This window comes from Rattus norvegicus, chromosome 9, assembly GCF_036323735.1.
Source record: "Rattus norvegicus strain BN/NHsdMcwi chromosome 9, GRCr8, whole genome shotgun sequence".
Classification (NCBI taxonomy): domain Eukaryota; kingdom Metazoa; phylum Chordata; class Mammalia; order Rodentia; family Muridae; genus Rattus; species Rattus norvegicus.
In genome coordinates, this window is record NC_086027.1 from 83,990,228 (window position 1) to 84,011,155 (window position 20,928).

At 43.7% G+C, this 20,928-nt stretch overlaps 2 protein-coding genes across 13 annotated transcripts in view; one reads left to right on the forward strand and one right to left on the reverse strand.

The window, feature by feature from the left end:
• Positions 1-20,928, reverse strand: part of Nhej1 (nonhomologous end-joining factor 1) — a 96,167-nt gene that overhangs the window by 15,233 nt on the left and 60,006 nt on the right. For 2 of the 12 annotated variants that reach the window (XM_063267394.1, XM_063267393.1), the window contains one exon: positions 11,936-12,185. The exons of 9 other annotated variants lie outside the window; for them this stretch is intronic. In XM_063267394.1, coding sequence (XP_063123464.1) covers positions 12,183-12,185 — 3 coding nt within the window. In that variant the 3' untranslated portion in view covers positions 11,936-12,182. Of the gene's footprint in view, positions 1-11,935; positions 12,186-18,004; positions 20,557-20,928 lie in introns of those variants that run through there. One more of the 12 variants, XM_063267391.1, reaches the window with a different exon arrangement.
• Positions 7,451-11,932, forward strand: Atp5mc2l1 (ATP synthase membrane subunit c locus 2 like 1). The gene has a single exon (XM_063268161.1). It carries the CDS (start codon positions 7,865-7,867, stop codon positions 8,282-8,284), a length of 420 nt encoding a protein of 139 aa, XP_063124231.1. The 5' UTR covers positions 7,451-7,864; the 3' UTR covers positions 8,285-11,932.

Consider the following 20,928-nt stretch of genomic DNA (forward strand, 5'->3'; position numbering starts at 1 on the left):
TGCCCTCAAGAAGCTCATAGTCTGGCTAGGGAGTCAGATGCATAAACAACCAATTATTCTTAGGTCAGCCGCACAGTGCAGCCTTTGATTCAGTCAACAGCAGCAGATCCGGGCAGCGTGGAACAAAGCTGGATATGTAAGGAACACTAAGGGGAGGGCAGTGCTGAACAGACCCTTCTTTTCCCACAAATTGCCTGTGAATGTCTAGATAAACAGCCATGCAGACCTCCTCCTCGGCATTACTCCTACTAGATGGTCAGGGTCTGGAGGATGCCTCTTCCTATCTGTCCCCTGTGCCGACCATGGCTGGGACCCCCATCACTCAGGTCCCTGGGCACATTATCTGTAGTATCTGATTTTGGAGCACTCCGAGTGTCTCCTCAAAACCCCTACATTTTCAGTTAGTGAGATTTTGTTGTCTCTGTTTTGAAACAAAGTCACACATTCAGACTGGCCTCAATTACCAATTGTTCAAAGGTTTCCAATCCCTCTTCTAGGCTGTGAGGTTCTGGTGTCTAGGAACCATTCACTCAGCTAGCATGCACTGAGTACCTACTATTTGCCGGACCCTGAAATAGGTGCCTGAAGTTCAGATGGGAGCATAGAATGTGCTCATGGAACGTATGGTCTATATTTATAAAACAGGTTTGAGATGGATATGTATCCCGCTGGCTACCTGGATATGGGTTCTTGACTATTAATTTGAATTTTAAAAAAGCAAGACACTAGAACACAGTGCTGGAGGGAACGCAGTGCCTCCTCCTGCATCCCTGGATATTCATGCCATTGTTCAAAAGCATCCTGGGGCACACAACAGCACTACCACAGAGACATTTCCAGAAGCTCTTCCCTTACAAAACTGTGTACACCTTTAATCCCAGCACTTGGGGGGTAGGGGGGAGAAGACAGAAAGAAAAAGAAAGAACCACTGACCAGGGAGGCACCTTCACTTAGCCAGGCTGTTCTAGGTACAAAGAAATGAACAAATGTCTATGTACTTAGCAAAATCTGTTGAGTTCTACGATATCATATTATACAGCCTCCTTTGAGAGAAGAGCAGAAAGCCTTAGGCTTGTTCAACTCTGCCAGGAATTTTTCTTGCCCCACTCCCAGCTCCCTACCTGCACCAGGACAGATGCAATGGGAGGGCAATCTTGTGGTTCTGGGGGAGGTAGAGCAAGATAAAGGCATGCCCATGAACTCTGAAGCGCAGACTAGCTTGAATAGAGGAAGGAAATCCACAGGACCAGCCAACTAAGAGCTGTGGTCCAAATTACTGCTGCCAATGAACGACTGCCAGAACTGCTGATGCAACTGCAGGCAAGCTGACAAGGAGGCTTCACATGGGATCAAAGTAATCTGCATTAGCTTGTCCTGGGGAAATGAGATGGGGTTTTTCTTTTTTTCATGTTATGAATTGAACCCAGGGTGTCATGCATTTGAGGCAAATTGAGGCAAACCCCACTCTACTGTATAGTTGGGGAAATGAAATTCTCTGGATCTCTACGTTCCAGTTCCAAATTCAGCCCTAGGTTAGGAGAACTCATGTCCTTAGCATTAATCTCTGCTCATCTTTGGGAATGTAGTAGGCATTATGTTGTTCTAGTGTAAGAACTTTGCAGTTTGATTTTAGATCAACATTCTAAGTGCATCTATTGCAGATGTATCTTGGAATAACTTCTAATTTGAAGAGAAATAGATATGAAAGAACAGTAGCTTCCCCAGGATCAGTAGATCCTGGTGATACAGTGTTACTAGATCATCCAGTGATCCTGGGAGACACACACAAACAAATTTTATATATATGGTAAGAAAACACAGAAATTGAAATAGTAAAGTTTGATGTGGAATGGTGTGTGTGTGTGTGTGTGTGTGTGTGTTATGTATGTGTGGGAATATGCGTGCTATAGCATACATGTGGAGGTTAGAAGACACCTTTTTTTTTTTTTTTTGGTTCTTTTTTTCCGGAGCTGGGGACCGAACCCAGGGCCTTGTGCTTCCTAGGTAAGCGCTCTACCACTGAGCTAAATCCCCAGCCCCCGAAGACACCTTTTTTAAAAGATTCATTTATTATATATAAAGACACTATAGCTGTCTTCAGACACACCAGAAGAGGGCATGGGATCCTATTACATACAGATGGTTGTGAGCCATCATGTAGATGCTGGGACTTGAACTCAGGACCTCTGAAAGAGCAGTCAGTGCTCTTAACCACTGAGCCGTCTCTCCAGCTCCTAGAAGACACTTTTTGTGGAGTCAGTTATCTCCTTCCATTTTTATGTTGGTTCCAGAGTCTGAATTCAGGTGTCAGGCTTGTGACACAAGCACCTTTGTCCACTGAGTCATCTTGTCCTTTCATATCATATTAATGTGCTCCTTAATACTACCACCAAATGGTACTCACTTTGAATTCATACTGATCATCTCTCTGCTCTTGGTTCCTTCAATGACTACAGCATTTTTTAGATGAGTGGTACACTATGACCAACAAAGCGAACTTTCTATCAAATGTAATGACAACAAAGTTAACAGGGTGATCAGCTCAGTCGTGCTCCCTGAAAGCCTCCCTTGAAGTCAGGCATGATGGTGTGTACCTGTAATCTCAGTACTTATGACACTGAGACAGGAGGACTGAAAGTTCAAGGTTAGCCAAAGATATACAAAGTGAGATATTCTTCAAGAGAAGAAAAGCACTGAAGAGATGCTCAGCAGTGAACAACACTTGCAGAACCGGTTGGTTCCCAGCACCCACATCAGGTGGCTCACAAACACCTGCAACTCCAGTTCCAGGGGATCCAATGTTCATCTGCCGGCTTAGGCACTTGCATGTGCCTGGTATGTGTGTGCACACAACATAACTTTAATATATGTATCATTAAATCAAAATATTAAGTTGACTAATTGCTTAAAATCAATTGTAGAAAGATTATTTTAAATATCTTATCCATATGTGTTTGTAACATATATATTTGTTTATGCAGATTGTATAGTAGTATAACACCCTTATCCAAATGCTTGAGAAGGAAAGTGTTTTGAAGTTCATATTTTAGACTGTTTGCATATGCATAAGATACCTTGACAGTAAATAATTTTTTAATTTTTTAATTTTTATTTTTTGGTTTTAGGGACAAGGTTTCTCTGTGTAGATCTTGCCTATCTTAGAACTCGCTCTGTAGAGCAGGCTGGCCTCAAACTCAAAGATCTGCCTGCCTCTGCCTTCCAAGTGCTGAGATTAAAGGCGTACACCATCACTGCCCAGATATGAAATGTTTTATATTTTATATATACCTCACATGCACTCACTGAAAGCAATTTATATAATATTTTTAGTGTACATACATTTTGTCTATGACCCATCACCTGAGGTCAGTGTGACATTTCCCAGATGTTACGTCAGCACTCAAAGGTTTCAGATAAGACATCACGTACTTTTGCCATAAGACATGGAGAGATCAAGCTGGTACTGACCAAGAAGCTTCTATCTCACTGGTTAGCTTTCACAGTCCCGGAAGGTGCTATGAAGGCTCTAGGGGAGAAAGCCATCAACAGTCTTACCCAGCTGTGAGTGCTGTGAACTAAGAGAATAGTTGGTGGGCTGGAGAGATGGCTCAGCGGTTAAGAGCACTGACTGCTCTTCCAGAGGTCCTGAGTTCAAATCCCAGCAACCACATGGTGGCTCCCAACCATCTGTAATGGGATCCGATGCCCTCTTCTGGTGTGTCTAAAGATAGCTACAGTGTACTTATATAAAATAAATAAATCTTTTAAAAAAAAAAAGAGAATAGTTGGTGTGGCAGACAAGCCTGTGGGTGCAATAATGGCATGGTGGTATAAAGGAAACCAACCACTTTCTGGTTGGATTTAGAGCCCTCTCCTTGGGAGAAAATATATACTTCATTCTATAAGTATGGCCAAGAACCCATAACTGGGGAAGTCACAGGCTCCAAGGGTGAACCTGCTACTATTATTCTGCTAAGTGGACATAGTATTAAACTCTTCTCTAATTCATATCCATCCCAGGGAAGCTCTCTCAGACTTCACTGTAAAGCTTCTTTGTGCAGTGGACAGTGGCTAACTACACCTGCTCAAAGTGCAGGGTGGAATGTTCTCACCTCTCCCTTAAGGCTCATGGACTATCATGGAGGAAGGGGTAAGAAGACCTTAAGACCCAGAAGTCAGAAAGGATCAGAATGAACAGTGTCTTCTGGACACTACAGGATTGCTCATGAACTCACAGCAGCTGTGGGAGCCTGCACAGGATCTGTACGAGATCTAGCCAGTGTAAGATCAACATTCAATGTACAAGATCAACATTCCAGTTTAGAGTGAGAAAGGGCTCATGAGCCCCTACTGCTAGCTGAAGAACTATGGTCAGCTGATGGCTTTTAGGGAAAGTAGAGCCATTTTCTTTAAGAATGTTGCCTCTGGTAGGTCAACCATAGTCCAGTGGATGGCCCCATAGCCAGGAATACATGGGCAGCACAAACTGGATTTGGTGGGTTATTGGGGGTGGGGGAGAACAGGACATAAACTTAGGAGGGGTGAGGAGATAAAAGGCATATCAGGGGAGTGAATAATATGAAAATTCATTATTTGCATGTAAGAAATTCTCAAAGAGGGGTTGGGGACTTAGCTCAGTGGTAGAGCGCTTGCCTAGCAAGCGCAAGGCCCTGGGTTCGGGCCGAAGCTCCGAAAAAAAGAAAAGAAAAAAAAAAGAAATTCTCAAAGAATTAATAAAAGATATACAATATATTATATATATTTAAGTTTCTGATATGGGGAACCCATCTTGGTAGTGAAAGTTTGTAATTCCAATGCTTAGGTTAAAGCAAAAGGATCAGAAGCTTGAGGTCATCCTGGGCTACATATTAAGGTCAAGGTCATCCTGGGCTACATATTAAGCCCAAGGTCATCCTGGGCTACATATGGAGGTCACCAGCTATTCTGGGCCACACAAGACTGTTTTAAAACAAACAAGTTTTGGTTTTGGATACTGGATTGAAGCTTGGTTTGTATTAATACCGGGCTGGGTTAGAAAGCATTATTATGATGTCAGCGTGTCAATGTTCTCCATTACACAGAACCATGGTTGCTGAGTTCCATAAACTGTCTGCAGAAGACACTGATGACAGCAAATGCTTCTAAGACAGAGAGATCTGTCTCACGTCTGTCTGCATGGAGATACATGGAGTTCACAGGAGCCAGACAGATGGGGCAGCATGAATAATCATGGATGAAGTCACATATCTGAATCATATATCTCCAGTTTCAGGAAGCAAGGGCAAGAGGAGACAGGAAGGCCAGAAGAAACCAAAGCTGTTCTATTTTACTGAAGAAGGAAAAGCTGAGGAAGAGAAACCATGCCCTGAGTACTTTGTTACAAAAGTAACACAGGATGGTCAATGCTTAACCCATCTCCAGATGAGGTAGGCATACAGCCACTTCTGTGAAAAAGGAACAGGTCCCTCACGGCTTCTCCAGCAAGAATTCTGTTGTGTTTAATCCCTGCAGCCAGCACCTGGGGAAAGTGCAAGTATTTATAGAGCCCAGGAAGATATATTATAGGAAGGAACAAAGTGGAAGAATAAATGATGCTCAGGTGCGTTACTTAGTATAGGGACACATTCTGAGAAGTACGTTCCACTGCTGTGAGAATACCACAGTGTACTTACATAAACTGAGATGGCAACAATGCTATCAGGTAATATAATCTTATGGGACCATCATTATAAACGTGGCCCATTGTTGACTATTAGTCATGCAGAGAGCTCAACTCAGAACAGGAATTTGGTGGTACTATGGGGGAGCAGTGGATAGGTTCTGGGAGCAAAGGCTGGGGAAAGAGAGATTAAGAATGTGCAGAGGAGCCAAGGTGGACCAGCTTAGAAGAGAATTCTAAATAATGTGATCAGTCTCAGAGCTGAGTGACTTCCCGAGGCTTCTGGTCTTCTAGCCCAGACTTTCTGCATCTCTGTCCTTATTCCTGGAAACAACCAGGTATCCTCAATCAGTTCTGATCTTGAAGAGTGTGTCTCACACTCTTTTGGATATCAGTTTTACTGCGGTTACTTAACTAGCATTTGCTAAAGCCAACCTCCTCACTTCCTTCAGTAAAGCACAGCTTGTGAGTGTACGATTCTGTGATTTGTTAGTGTCCTATCCTCAAGCTTGGAGGCAAAAGTAGGCAGGCAGTCTGACAGCAGGCTGACCCTAAGCAACATAGCTGCTCCCTCAGGGTTCATCCTCAGGTGAGGGACTGAAGGGAGAACCCGGTCTAGGCTCTGGTTACAGGGCATCTAGAACACCTGCTCTTAATAAAACACTTCTGTCAAGGCCTTAGCCCTCCGACCCACTAAAGCAGAGGGGAGGGTGAGACAGGAATCTAATGCCCTCTGATTCATACCCCAGGGAACAATCACCCCCACACTCCACCCAAAAAGCCAGTGAGCTTCCTTTCCACCTCCAGTGGACTTAACTGCCCAGCCAGCTTCTGCAAGATCTAAGAAAGAACATAACAGGGAAAAGGATGGGGAGGCCATCATATAAAATAGAGACTTTGGCAAGGGGCTGAGGTCAGTGATGGAGTGCTTGCCCGGCATAGGGCCTTGGACTCCTCCTCAGGTGAAAACGTGCGTGCATTCGTGTATGTGTAATAGATAAACAAGTATGGAAGGGTTTTCTTTTCTTTTTTAATGAAAGACCTAAGTAGTGGGTAGAGTTCTGGCCTAAGATGCTAGGATTCATCTGAAAAGAAACATGATTCTACGGGGTAACCCATTATTTGCTCCCAGTACTTCTAACTACTGAGATCTCATTTCCTGTTCCCTCTCAATCGCTCGTCTTCCTCCCTTCCTTCCTCCCTCCCTTCCTTCCTCCCTCCCTTCCTTCCTCCCTCCCTTCCTTCCTCCCTCCCTTCCTTCCTTCCTCCCTTCCTTCCTTCCTTCCTTCCTTCCTCCCTTCCTTCACCTACTCTTTTTGCTGTGTGCTTCTAGATGACATAGTACAAGATTTACACTTAATACTCACCTGCGAGCTGCCTCACCCTACAATCAGACAGTTAACAGTCTTTGTCTCTGCTAACTCCTTGTGCCCAAGCTTGATCTGGCTCAGGATAGTCCTCAAATTGAAATGAGAGGTAATTCCCAAATGAGACAGCACCAATAGAGCAGGGATTGGTTTCTATCCAAGTGGGCAGTGTGATAAATGACAATTAGAGAGCTAAAGGTAGACATTAAGGTACCACTGAAAAATATTTTCAGCAACCAGTACTCAGAGAAACCTTGTCTCCCTGTCTCAAAACAACAAAAACAAAAACAAACAACAATACTTTAGTGAGGTAGTAAAGAGAAGGGTGGCTAAAGAGCTGAGCAAAACAATAAATGTATCAAAGAGATTACATCAGAACTGGGACCAGGTAGCGAGGCTTCAAACGCTGGCAAACTGTACCAGTGAAGTGCTCAACACTTGCCCACTACCTGATGGCCTGAGTTTAGACTCCTGAACTCACAGGGTGGAAGGAGAAAACTGACTCCTGAAGGTTGTTTTCTGATGTCCACACTTGCATGGTACATGCACACAAATTAACAACAAATTAACCAGCAAAACAGACAAAGCAAAGGAGCTCAAAAAAAAATGTAGACAGAGGAAAGACAAAGCCTTGCTTACTAAGGGACTGCTGGGTAAACAGCATTGTGTTTCCCCTGGAAATACTGCACAAATTGGACGCCACAGTCCAAGGAGCAAAGAACCAAACTTAAAACTGTGCAAGCATGAGGGCCTGAGAACCCACATTAAAACCAGGAGTGGGCTCTGTCTTCTCTACCCTGGAAGCAGCTCTTCTGCCTTTGCCCCTCACCCCTGAAAAATGTATGCCTGCTCCAAGTTCGTCTCTACCCTGATCAGGAGCGCCTCTCAGCTGCCGAGTCGTCTGCTCTCCGCAGTGGAGTTGAAGCGACCACAGATGCCCACACATAAGGGCCTCAGCTGCTTGGCGGTCCGGCGGCCTCTGACCTCACTTATCCCTAGCCGCACCTTCCAAACCAGGGCCATTTCAAGGGACATCGACACAGCTGCCAAGTTCACTGGAGCTGGGGCTGCTACAGTTGGGGTGGCTGGCTCTGGAGCAGGAATTGGGACTGTTTTTGGGAGTCTCATCATTGGTTATGCCAGGAACCCTTCTCTGAAGCAGCAACTCTTCTCCTATTCGATTCTGGGCTTCACCCTCTCTGAGGCCATGGGGCCCTTTTGCCTAATGGTGGCCTTCCTCATCCTCTTCGCCATATGAAGCAGCTGTCTCCACCTCCACCTCTACCTCCCATGGTTCTTCCAGGTCTCATCTGCCCTGTGTGTTCCTTTTCCTGTGCCTCCCCAAGAAGTCTGGGGAAAGTGCTTGGCTCAGGGTTTGACAGAGAGAAGACAAATAAATACTGTATTAGTAAGAAAAAAAATCCAGGAGTGGTTTCAAGCCTATAACCCCAACACTGGGTAGAGACGAAGACATGGAAGGATCCTTAGAGTGCTGGCACACACATGCATTCATACACACAAACACAGGCACACACATGTGTACACACTCATACACATAAAGTGGCATGGAGAGATATAAAAATTTAAATGATCATTTTAGGTTCCACTTAGGAGAGACGGAAAGAGCAGGGTTGAACATCCAGAGACCAGCAAGGAGGCCACTGTGAGTGAAAGCAGCCCAGTGAGCAAGCCTAAGGGTGGGGGAGGTAAGTGAATCTCAGATCCAGTGGCAGAATCGGAGGCAGATTCTGAATTTAATTTTGAAAGATGAGCTATCGGAAGCTACTGAGACGAGTTAAACATGCCTCCAGGATTTTCAACCTGAGCAACTGGAAGGATGAAGTTGCCATCAACTGAGAAGGTTTTTGGCTACAGCAGGCTTGAGATGTCAAGGGGAGGAACTGGGAACTCAGTTTGAATATGTGAACTTGACATCATCAGACCTCCAAGTGGAAATGGTTCAGCAGCCATCCATACAGACTGGGACTTGGGGAAAAGAACTGATGTGGAAATAAAGGTATAAAGATGGTGTCGGAAACCATGGGACTGAATAGAATCACTAACAGAGACTAGAAAGGCCCTGAAGTGGTGTAGAAGAAACAGGATCAGCAAAGGCTATTTTAATAACAAGCCACTGATGGGGCTGGTGAGATGGCTCAGTGGGTAAGGGCACTTGGCACTGAACTCTATGGCTGAGTTCAATCTCACAGGAAATCAAGTCAGGAAAGTATACGTCTCTGCAACCAACTGAAGAAACAAATGGGTCAAGAGAGACCTGTGGCAACTGCACTGCGTTCTGCTTATACACCAAAGAGTTCATGGAACAAGAAACATTTACTGAATTTCGCAATGAGGAAATCAGTAGTGACTTTTTAGGAATAATTTCAGTGAACTAATAGGAGCCAAAAACGCATTGCCCTAATCTTAACTAAAGACAGGACAAGAACACAGTGAAAGAGGACAGTTCTTACCAGTTTACAGCACACGGCGGCAAAGGAGGAGCGTGGGAAAGTGGGAGAACAAGAAAATTTCCTGTGTGTGTTAGGGACAAGGTCTTAGACAGACCAGGCTAGCCTCAAATTCCCTGTGCAACAATGGGTCATAGTGATAAATATTAAAAAACAGAATTCGGGAAGTCCCACACCCGCGGATCCCGGCCCGCAGCGGCTCTCTGCTCCCAAACCCCGTGGGAGAGAGACCTCACCGCCTGATCGGGTGGGCACTCCTGGGGCTGCGGAGCGGAGGAGACCACCAACACTGCCCACCCCTGCCCACATCCCTGGCCCAAGAGGCAGCTGTATAAGGCCTCTAGGTTCCCGTAGGGGAGGGCCTGGGAGCGGCGGGATCCCTGCGCCTGAGACACCGCCGGAACCTGAAGGAAACAGACCGGATAAACAGTTCTCTGCACCCAAATCCCGTGGGAGGGAGAGCTAAACCTTCAGAGAGGCGGACACGCCTGGGAAACCAGGAGAGACTGCACTCTGTGCACATCCAGACGCCAGAGGAAAACACCAAACGCCGTCTGGAACCCTGGTGCACGGAGGCTCCCGGAAGGAGCGGCGCAGATCTTCCCAGTTGCTGCCGCCGCGGAGAGGACTTGGGCGGTGCCCCACGAGCAAACTTGAGCCTTGGAACCACAGGTAGGACCAACTTTTCCCCTGCAAGAAACCTGCCTGGTGAACTCAAGACACAGGCCCACAGGAACAGCTGAAGACCTGTAGAGAGGAAAAACTACACGCCCGAAAGCAGAACACTCTGTCCCCATAACTGGCTGAAAGAAAACAGGAAAACAGGTCTACAGCACTCCTGACACACAGGCTTATAGGACAGTCTAGCCATGGTCAGAAATAGCAGAACAAAGTAACACTAGAGATAATCTGATGGCGAGAGGCAAGCGCAGGAACCCAAGCAACAGAAACCAAGACTACATGGCATCATCGGAGCCCAATTCTCCCACCAAAGCAAACACGGAATATCCAAACACACCAGAAAAGCAAGATCTAGTTTCAAAATCATATTTGATCATGATGCTGGAGGACTTCAAGAAAGACATAAAGAACTCCCTTAGAGAATAAGTAGAAGCCTACAGAGAGGAATCGCAAAAATCCCTGAAAGAATTCCAGGAAAACACAATCAAACAGTTGAAGGAATTAAAAATGGAAATAGAAGCAATCAAGAAAGAACACATGGAAACAACCCTGGACATAGAAAATCAAAAGAAAAGACAAGGAGCTGTAGATACAAGCTTCACCAACAGAATACAAGAGATGGAAGAGAGAATCTCGGGAGCAGAAGATTCCATAGAAATCATTGACTCAACTGTCAAAGATAATGTAAAGCGGAAAAAGCTACTGGTCCAAAACATACAGGAAATCCAGGACTCAATGAGAAGATCAAACCTAAGGATAATAGGTATAGAGGAAAGTGAAGACTCCCAGCTCAAAGGACCAGTAAATATCTTCAACAAAATCATAGAAGAAAACTTCCCTAACCTAAAAAAAGAGATACCCATAGGCATACAAGAAGCCTACAGAACTCCAAATAGATTGGACCAGAAAAGAAACACCTCCCGTCACATAATTGTCAAAACACCAAACGCACAAAATAAAGGGAGAATATTAAAAGCAGTAAGGGAAAAAGGTCAAGTAACATATAAAGGCAGACCTATCAGAATCATACCAGACTTTTCGCCAGAAACTATGAAGGCCAGAAGATCCTGGACTGATGTCATACAGACTCTAAGAGAACACAAATGCCAGCCCAGGTTACTGTATCCTGCAAAACTCTCAATTAACATAGATGGAGAAACCAAGATATTCCATGACAAAACCAAATTTACACAATATCTTTCTACAAATCCAGCACTACAAAGGATAATAAAGGGTAAAGCCCAACATAAGGAGGCAAGCTATACCCTAGAAGAAGCAAGAAACTAATCGTCTTGGCAACAAAACAAAGAGAAGAAAAGCACACAAACATAACCTCACATCCAAATATGAATATAACAGGAAGCAATAATCACTATTCCTTAATATCTCTCAATATCAATGGCCTCAACTCCCCAATAAAAAGACATAGATTAACAAACTGGATACGCAATGAGGACCCTGCATTCTGCTGCCTACAGGAAACACACCTCAGAGACAAAGACAGACACTACCTCAGAGTGAAAGGCTGGAAAACAACTTTCCAAGCAAATGGTCAGAAGAAGCAAGCTGGAGTAGCCATTCTAATATCAAATAAAATCAATTTTCAATTAAAAGTCATCAAAAAAGATAAGGAAGGACACTTCATATTCATCAAAGGAAAAATCCACCAAGATGAACTCTCAATCCTCATCTTCGATTGGTTTATATACAAGTGTGCAATTTCTAGGCTTGAAAGTAAAATGATGCTATCTGGTGCTGGATAGAGGAGCCTTATTTTTTATTATGGCAGCTTGCTATTTTTGTAACATGGTGATTTGTTTGAACACAATAAAGTACAGTAGTAACTGATCTCCCCTTCTTCCTGGATGAGTGAGGAGATGATTAAATGTTGATGTCAGCATCCTTGAGCATATTCAGATGAGCTTCTGCTTCTGTTGAAAAGGATGCTGTGTTTGATTGTGGTCCGAAGCTTTGAAGCACTACTTGGCATCTCCTTCCTTGGAGGTCTCACTGTTTAAACATAACAGATTTGATAGCTTGTTGGTAAGGTGAGGTCCAGCTTGTCTCCACTAGGTCATCTTCATGTGAATCCGGTGGTTATACAGTTTTGTTCTAGGGATATTTCATTTTTTTAATAACGGTTTTAGCTGACATTCATGGAGAGAATGAATCCTTAGAACTGTGCCACTAGTGAAAGGAAATCCTGTCTAGAGTATGTTTCTTTACAAAGCTGTGTCACACCATCCTTTGGGCCCTCTGCTGGAAAAGTAGAATCAAGTCTCAAATAATGCCTTTTAAATTGTATCCTCTAGTATTATAGATGTAGGACAGTACTGTATCATACCTCTGTGGATGTAAAATAGCTTGTACCTGCTTTATGATACATAGTAGTGACCGTGCTTTATCAGAGCTGTTTTTAATGATGTTGCTCAGAATGTTTTCTTTCCAGATGATGATTGAGAAGCTAATTAAAAAAAAAAATGGTGCCAGGTACCACAAGAGTAACAGAACTGTGCTGTTTTCTCGGGTTTTGTTTTTTTACTTTTTTTTTTAATGGAGTGTGCTGGATGTCTCTACAGTTTTGTTCAGATGACTGCAGAACCTGGAAAAGCTGTTGCTGCCGTTGATGCATAACACACTGCTATTATTGGTCTTTTTATATAAATATAAATATATATATACAGATATATAATTTGAATTTTTTGAAACTTTACCTGTGCTGTCAACTTTCGAAAAAAGTATCCCCGTTTACTGTGTTGAGTTGGCACTGTACAGAAATTAACAGCCATATTGGTCTAGAAATGTTGAACTTAAGTTTTTTCCATTTGTACAGGGGTAACACATTGTATTAAATATGTAAGGTCTTATATACGTGGGTTTGATTACAAAAACTAATAAAGTATTCTCTAAATAAAAAAAAAATCAAAAAAAAAACAAAACAGAATTCACCAACCCATGCTATTGCCGGCTCCAGTGGGCCACATGGCATCTGCGGGGGTATTTTCATCTTAATCAGCAAAACATCTCCACCAGAATGGTTAAGTTCACAATTTCCAGCCCATGTTGCCACTGCCTACTCTCTGAGCCCTGCTGCGATCTCGCCATCTATCTAGTTACAAGGTGGGTTGTTTCCACGCCAGTTTCATACAGAGACCGCCTATCTCACCGCTTTCTTGTTGGGGACTCTGCTCGCATTCCCTGCAACCGCCCCCCCACGGTTATAGCCATAACTTCTGGTAACCCGTTAAAATCGAAACTTAATAACCTTGTAATTATCAACTAGATTTATATCTTAAATTCTCACTCCACAAAACGTCCACACAATAAACTCAGAGCCAATTAATATTGATATAAACTTCCCACCTAGATAAGACAAATTGTCCTATAAAATCCATCCCTTATGAAATATTCATAACTACCTGTGGCCCTTTAAGGCCACACAGATCTGGGTCATCCTTCTCTGCCTCTATGTTGATTCTTCTCCTTTCTCTCCTCTCTCTCCTCTCTCCAAAACTCTGTGCCCAGCTTACTTTTTCATTGCCCAATCACAAGCCTTGCCTTATCTTATGCCTGCCTTCACCTACATATAGATATCAATCCACAATGGGTGATCTTGAACTTCTGATACTCCTGCCTCAAGTACTGGGATATGAAGTGTGAGTGACCATGCCTGATAAAGAAGGACTTTTGAGATGGAAAAACTATAGCACACTTATATGCTAGCATGATAAACCTACAGAGAACAAAAGGGCTGGAAAAAGAGAATTGTTGAAGCTTGTTTTCCTTGGAAGGGGCAGGAAGTAGTCAGGAACCCAGTACAAAAACATGGCGGCTCTTAGTCTAGGACATGCTAACTTACACAGGCATGTGAGTACAAGGGCAGTGTCTGGAGGAACATAGGCTGACAAGAAGCAGAAGTGGAGTTTTGTTTCTGCAAGAGTTAATTTCTGAGTGATTCTTACCACTATCAATGTCACCACCCCCAGCAAAGTATGAAGCAAGGCTAAGGTGGCAAGGGCCAAGAGAAGAGAAGTAGTTATCCAGGCTGATGGGAAAGCGAGTAACTCGGGGCAATAGTTACACAGCAGTATTAAGAATACATTACCCTAGAATTTAAATAGGCTGGACAGTGGTGGTCACACCTTACATCCCAGTGCTTGAGGAGGCAGAGGCAGGAGAGTCTCTAGATTCAAGGCCAGCTCTGGTCTACAGAGTGAGTTCCAGGACAGCCAGGGCTACACAGAGAAAACCTGTCTCACAAAGCTAAAAAGGAAGGCAGGCAGGAAGGAAGGAAGGAAGGAAGGGTTAAACATAAAGCCAGTCAGCATGTTTTGTTTTTCTCTGATTACACACATCACTGTATATGCGGGAATGAAGGAGGTAGAAATAGTTTAGTTACACTCCAGAGACGAGTAATAGAATCAAGAGTATGTGAGACGGGGAGTTATAGTGATTGACTGTGGAAGTTCAGTAAAGAAGGAAAGCCCTCAAAAGAGTCAGGACAATAAAAGGAAGAGAACATGCACAGACCACCATGCTCCCTGAGTGGAAAACCAGCTGGAGAAAGTGGTCAAGTGTAGCATGTGTAGAGCTGATGTCTCAGGTATGGTGCAGTTGGCATCAGTGGTGATGACAAGGCTCACAGTAGACTCCAGGGCAGGGCTGCTTTCTGGTGACATCAGTGACATTTAGGGCTGATTGTGGAACCTGAGATGCTGAGTGCTGTTGATGGAGTCTAACCACTACCCCAGTGTCAGGAGCAGCTCCTAAGTAAGGAGGACTAAATTGCCTCATGTATTGCTAAACACTCTCTAAAGCCAAAACATCCCATCTCTAGAACCACTGCTCTAGAGAACGCCCAAGAAGCCAGGGAAGGAAACAAGAATCAGGATGATTGGGTGCACTCTGGAGAAAGTAGCAGAGTCGAGAGCTAAAGTCGTCCGGTGTGACTCAGTACACGATGGTCACACTAAAGAGAACTGGATGAGGTGATCTGATGACATTAGACTCAATATTGGGCCTTCTTAGGAGGAGGGCAGGACAGTGGCCAGAAGGCAGAGATCAGACCCAAGGTCATGGATCCCAAGTCAGCAATCAGTGGGAAGTGGGCTAGAAAGGAATAACAGCTGTGAGAGAGGGGAGTGGAGAAGGGAGTGAACATCCTTAGAGCAAAGCCAGGCTCTGACCAGGAAGGCAAAAGCGATACTCAGAGAAGACACAGAAGATATAGATGGTTCTGCTGATGTGAACCATTACTCCAGAAAGCCAGTGGAAGGGCTTGGGAACCACACAAGAGTAAGGGGGGAGGGGCAGAATGAGGGGATGTGAGAGGCTGCAAGAGAGCAGTGGGTCAGGGGTGGGCCCTGAAAGGAAAGCATGAGACTGAGGGAAACAGGACTTTAAAATAAGAGAAAGAGCCCTTGTCACTTAAATTTTAAATTATATTTAACTGTGTGATCTCTCTCTCTCTCTCTCTCTCTCTCTCTCTCTCTCTGTGTGTGTGTGTGTGTGTGTGTGTGTGTGTATGAACTCATTGGGAGGTCAGAGGACAGCTTGAGAGACATAGTTCTTTTTCAATCATTTGAATTCCAGGGATCTAACTCAGGTTCTCAGCAAGTGTTTTGATCCAGTAAGCAATCTCATGACCCAATGTGCTACCTAGTTTTATGTTAACTTATCACAGAATAAGAGGAGGGGACCTCAACTGAGAAACTGCCCCCATATGACCAGGCTATAGGCACACGAGTAGGGCATTTTTGTAATTAGTAATTGATGTGGGAGGGTCCAGCCCTTAGGCTGGTGGTCCTAGGTTCTATAGCAAAGTAGGCTGAACAAGCCATAAGAAGCAAGCCGGTAAGAGCTGGCTTCTGTTTCAGTTCCTGCCCAATTTGAGTTCCTGCCTTTGTTCCTGAAAAAAAAAAAAAAAGACTGGTTTGAGATACATAGGCCAAATAAACCCTTTCCTCCTCAAGCGCTTGTGGTCATGGTGTTTCAACATAGCAATAGTAACCCTGGTCAAACCACCTACCCTTAGCATTTCTACAAGAACGTGGAGATTAAGGTAAAAAACATGGGAAATGTGGCGCCTGTCACTAGGAATCACACAATCCTAGTCTAGAACTAGTCTGGACACAGTGGATAATTTTCTAAGCCTCTTTGGCTTCAATAGTAGGAAGTCAATCAAATAGACAAATCTATCTAGCTGTGAGGATGGAGCTTCGAACGGGTGAGTCTATGTGGGGTTAGTACAAACAGGCCTTAAAACATTATGTAAAATTATTGGGTCAGCTAGAAAGTGCCTTTTTCATGAAAGGATAAAACTGGGCTGATCTTAAGGGAGGGCAAAGAAGAACAGGATATGACAAAGAGAAAAAAGCAGTCCTGACCACCTGTAGAGGGCTCAGCACTCTGTGGAAGAGAACTGGATTGCAGATTCCCAGGACAGGCAGAAAAGGCTGTGGGAAGCAGGACTCGTGATCCCAGGATGTTGAACCAACTGAGCTACAAATGGCAACGAACTCTATCAAGATATTGAACTAGGGGCTGGAGGAATGGCTCAGTGGTTAAGAATACTTCCTGCTCTTCCAGAGGATCTGAGTTTGATTGCCAGAATTCATATTGGGTGGCTCACTGCTATCTGTACCTTCAGCTCTAGGGAAGCTGACACAGTCTTCTGGCCTCTGCAGGCACCCACATATATACACAGGAACAATAATAAAAAAATTAAAATTATTAAAAGATATGGAACTAGTGCTGGATAAGATCAACCATTTGCATTCTTTCTTTGTGGACATTTTAGAAAATTACAAAAATACAGATTCAAATGTAAGCACTATACAGGTATATGGACACAAGCAAGAGGCCTCTTTTTACTTTCAATCCACTCTGCAGCCTATACCTCAGAAGAAACACCTGTGCACAGCTTGCAGAGACCCTCTTAGGGTTTTGTTTTGTTTTTGTTTCTGTGGTCACATACAAACAAACCCAGGTGCTGTCCAAGGCTCAGGGAGCATCATAGAAGAGGAAGCACAAAGAATGTAAGAGATGAAGGAGAAGGAAGGATGCTCTGAAATATCTTTTTCTGGACATGACATGGCCAATGTACTCATAAAGTCACCGCAGCTCTGCTGCCTGCGAAGGCCTGTACAAGACATGGCCCGTCTCTATTTCATCATGGAAGGGAAGGGGCTCGCAAGGCCCTACCCTTTTCTGAGAAGCTATTTATTAGCAGGTAATGGTTATTAGAGTAGGGAGAGTAATTTTCTTCAATGGTGTTGTCGCCCATGTTCCAGTAAACAACACCCACCCATGCTTATGCAATCAGTTCTAATTAAAGTAGAACACAATACTACAAAACAGTGTGAAAATACGAGGGAGATCTTTTCGGGGAGAAGCACACTGAGAGCAGGAGGGGCATAAGTGAGAACGAGAGGTGAAAATGACCCCACACATAAAGCACATGTATAAAAACATCAGAGAATAATAAGAAACACACACTGACCCACAGGCAGCAATCTCCAATGGGGCAATGCTACATGTATTTGTCATTTCTCATTTTCCTTTCCTTCTTCTTTCCCCTCTCTTTTGGAGACGGTCTTACTGTACAGCTCAGGCTAGCCTTGAACTTGAATCGATCCTTCTGCCTCATCCTCCTAAGGGCTGGATTAGGGCATGTGTGCTGATACTTTGTTTAACGGTATGTCTATTATTGTATATCTTTATAGCATATCAAAGCCATCTTTTGAAGGTATATATAGGCTTATCTTATTTTCAGTGGCTTCACTGCATTCCACTGCATAGATAAACCATGATCTATTCATATTTTCCTCTTTCCTTTGTAGTTTGTGTTATTACTTGTGACAGTTGCCTTGGCTGGCCTGCAGCTCACTATGTAGACCAGGCTGACCTCAAATTTGCACAGATCCTCTTGCCTCTGGGTCCTTATTGCCCGAGTAATAGGTGTGTGCCATGACTCCTGGCTACTTTCCATAATTCTTTTTTTTTTTTCCTTCGGAGCTGGGGACCAAACCCAAGGCCTTGTGCTTGCTAGGTAGCACTCTACCACTGAGCTAAATCCCCAACCCACTTTCCATATTTCTAACTTTCTATATTATAAACAGTGCTGGTTTTGTGTGCACGTAAGTGTGTGTGTCTATATGTGTATGTGTATGGTAGAAGCCACAGGTCAATGCCAGGTGTCTTCCTCAATTGCTCTCCTCCTTACTTTGTTGAGATAGAATCTCTTACTCATCTGTTTGGCAAGGCTGGCTGACTAGCAGGCCTCAAGGATCCTATCCCTACCTCCTCGGCACTGGGATAACAAGTGGACCTGGGTTTTCTATAGGTGCTGAGTATTGAACTTCAGTCCTCATGCTTGCACAGAATGTACTTTCCTGACTGAACCACCTCTCCAGCCCAGCAGTACTACTTTGAAAATGCTTATGTAGATGTCCTTGCCCATGAATAACTTCAGATTACATCCCCCCTGATAGACTAAAGGACATATCTGAAGCTGCCACACACCACCCCCAAGCTATCAATTTATCCTCCTATCTAATTTGAATGGAGTATTCAATCTCCCACTCTCCTGCTTAAGCCATAACAATCTTAAGGTTTGCTAACTAATAGAAGGGAATCTCACTCTTGCTTTAATGTGAATGTTTGCTTGTTTTGGTGAATAAGGAGTATGCCCATCTAAGAACACTGAACATAGACTTCAAATTCATATGCATAAAACAATGAAACAAGATGTCATTTTCATCAAATACTCTGCTAACTGGAAGGAAGCTTGGGAACAGTGTATCTACCACCTGCAAAGCTATTACTTCTGAATGCTTAAAATGTGCAGACACCAAGAAGAACACCGTTACTTATCCTCTTGTTGAGCTCTCACAACTCCACAGAGTACATTAGCCTGAGTGCACAAAAAGAAACTGAGACCATATGGATTAACTTTCTCAAAGTCACACAGAATAACAAAGTAGAGTGAGGTTTGAACCCAGAGCATCTGACTGTGAAGCCCCTATTTAGACAGATTAAGTAACTTGTTCACCTCAGTAGAGCAGCAAGTAATACAGTCAGAATGCAAACACAGGCCTGCCTAACTCTATAGCACACAGAGGGGAGGTTTTTGTTTTATATAATTCTCTCTATCTGTATAAATAATATGACGACAGTATTGAGAAGATTTTAACCCTATCCAAACATGTATTAGGTTGTAATTTTGGCATTTTGGGTCCTTTCTCTGGTGTTGCCTTGACAAACGAACAACCACTGCATTGTATCTTTCCAAGGACATCTTGTGTGAACAATACACATGGCACTCAACATGGTGGCCCAGGACCACAGACAGGCTGACTACGCAAAGGTAAACTGCTCTCAGGTTGCCAAGAGTTAAGGAGAACAGAGTGTCCCCTGGTGGTTGAGAGTGGTATTGTGCTTTGCAAGAGTCCAGCTAGAAGTCCAGAATTGACTGGACTGGTGTAGTAGCTGCTCAGGCGGGCTCAGGAGACACCAAAGCATCACTGCCTTCTGTATCCTGGGTGCTCCCCAGGAGTGTGTGATGTCTACCAAGTCTGCTCTACAGGCATCCAGGGCACAGGCTCTCAGGTCCAAGAACAACACATTCACAGAGCAAACGATGACTGCACAGGAGTGCCTTGTATCACAGGAGAAAAGGTGGCCAAGAAAGGGATATATACAGAAACAGACTCAAGATCATCAGGCCTGGAAACTTCTACACAATCTTCCAATGACATTACCCCGCCCCCATACACACACACACACACACACACACACACACACACACACACACACACACCACTAGAAAATTAGGAAAACCTTGAAAATGTTCTCAAGGGAGAAAATGATGCTAAAAGAAACCCAGATGTGGTAAGTATAAAATGAATGGAATTTTGGATTCATCCCTACTGTCAGCCTCTCTTAGAATTGAGGCAAAGGCAATTGCAGACTTGGGAAGAAAGGCTTAACTTGACCAAATTAAAATGGCCTAAAGCCATGAAGAGACCATGGGTAAAACAGAAACACACATCAACTAGGGCAGAAGAGAGGCCGAGAGGCAGTGATGACTGAAGCAGATGGAGAAACTCCAGCCACAGTTACCAGGATCCCAGCTGAGTGCTGGTTGTTGTCTGATTGAGAAGGGGATCCTCTAGCTAATCACATTTTCTACTTTAATGTTTACCATTTGTTTCTTATATAGATTAGCAATTTTCAAAGAATTAGAAGGTACATTATAAAATAAAAATAACACAAAAATATAAACCTTTGCATAATCTTCCAAAAACATGGAGAGTTCATCAAAGGTGCCAATCGTCACTGTTGTTGAAAGGTTGTGAAGAATCTGGTCTCAGTTACAGACCTGTCAAAGTATTGGCAAAGAAGAAATACTTATACAAACTTAGATGGTACCAAGTAAGGAAATGATAATGCCCAAACAAAAAAAGAGACATTCTTTGTTGTTCAAAAGACTTAGTACTTTACAAGCACAGTAAATAACAGGAGTGGAGAGAGATAGAAACGCCACATCCTGACAGCAGTTCAATGAAAGCAAGCACTTTGTGTTGGTCATTACCCTATTACTGCTCCTGCACTGTCTGCTGCACAGTAGGCAGAGCACTGGTGCACAGTAGGCTCTCAAAAATATTGGCTTGCAGAAGGAATGTGTGTACCTTTAATATGTGACCCCTTCCTTCTAAGGCATTCCCTGAAACAAGCATGAATGATGTACCTA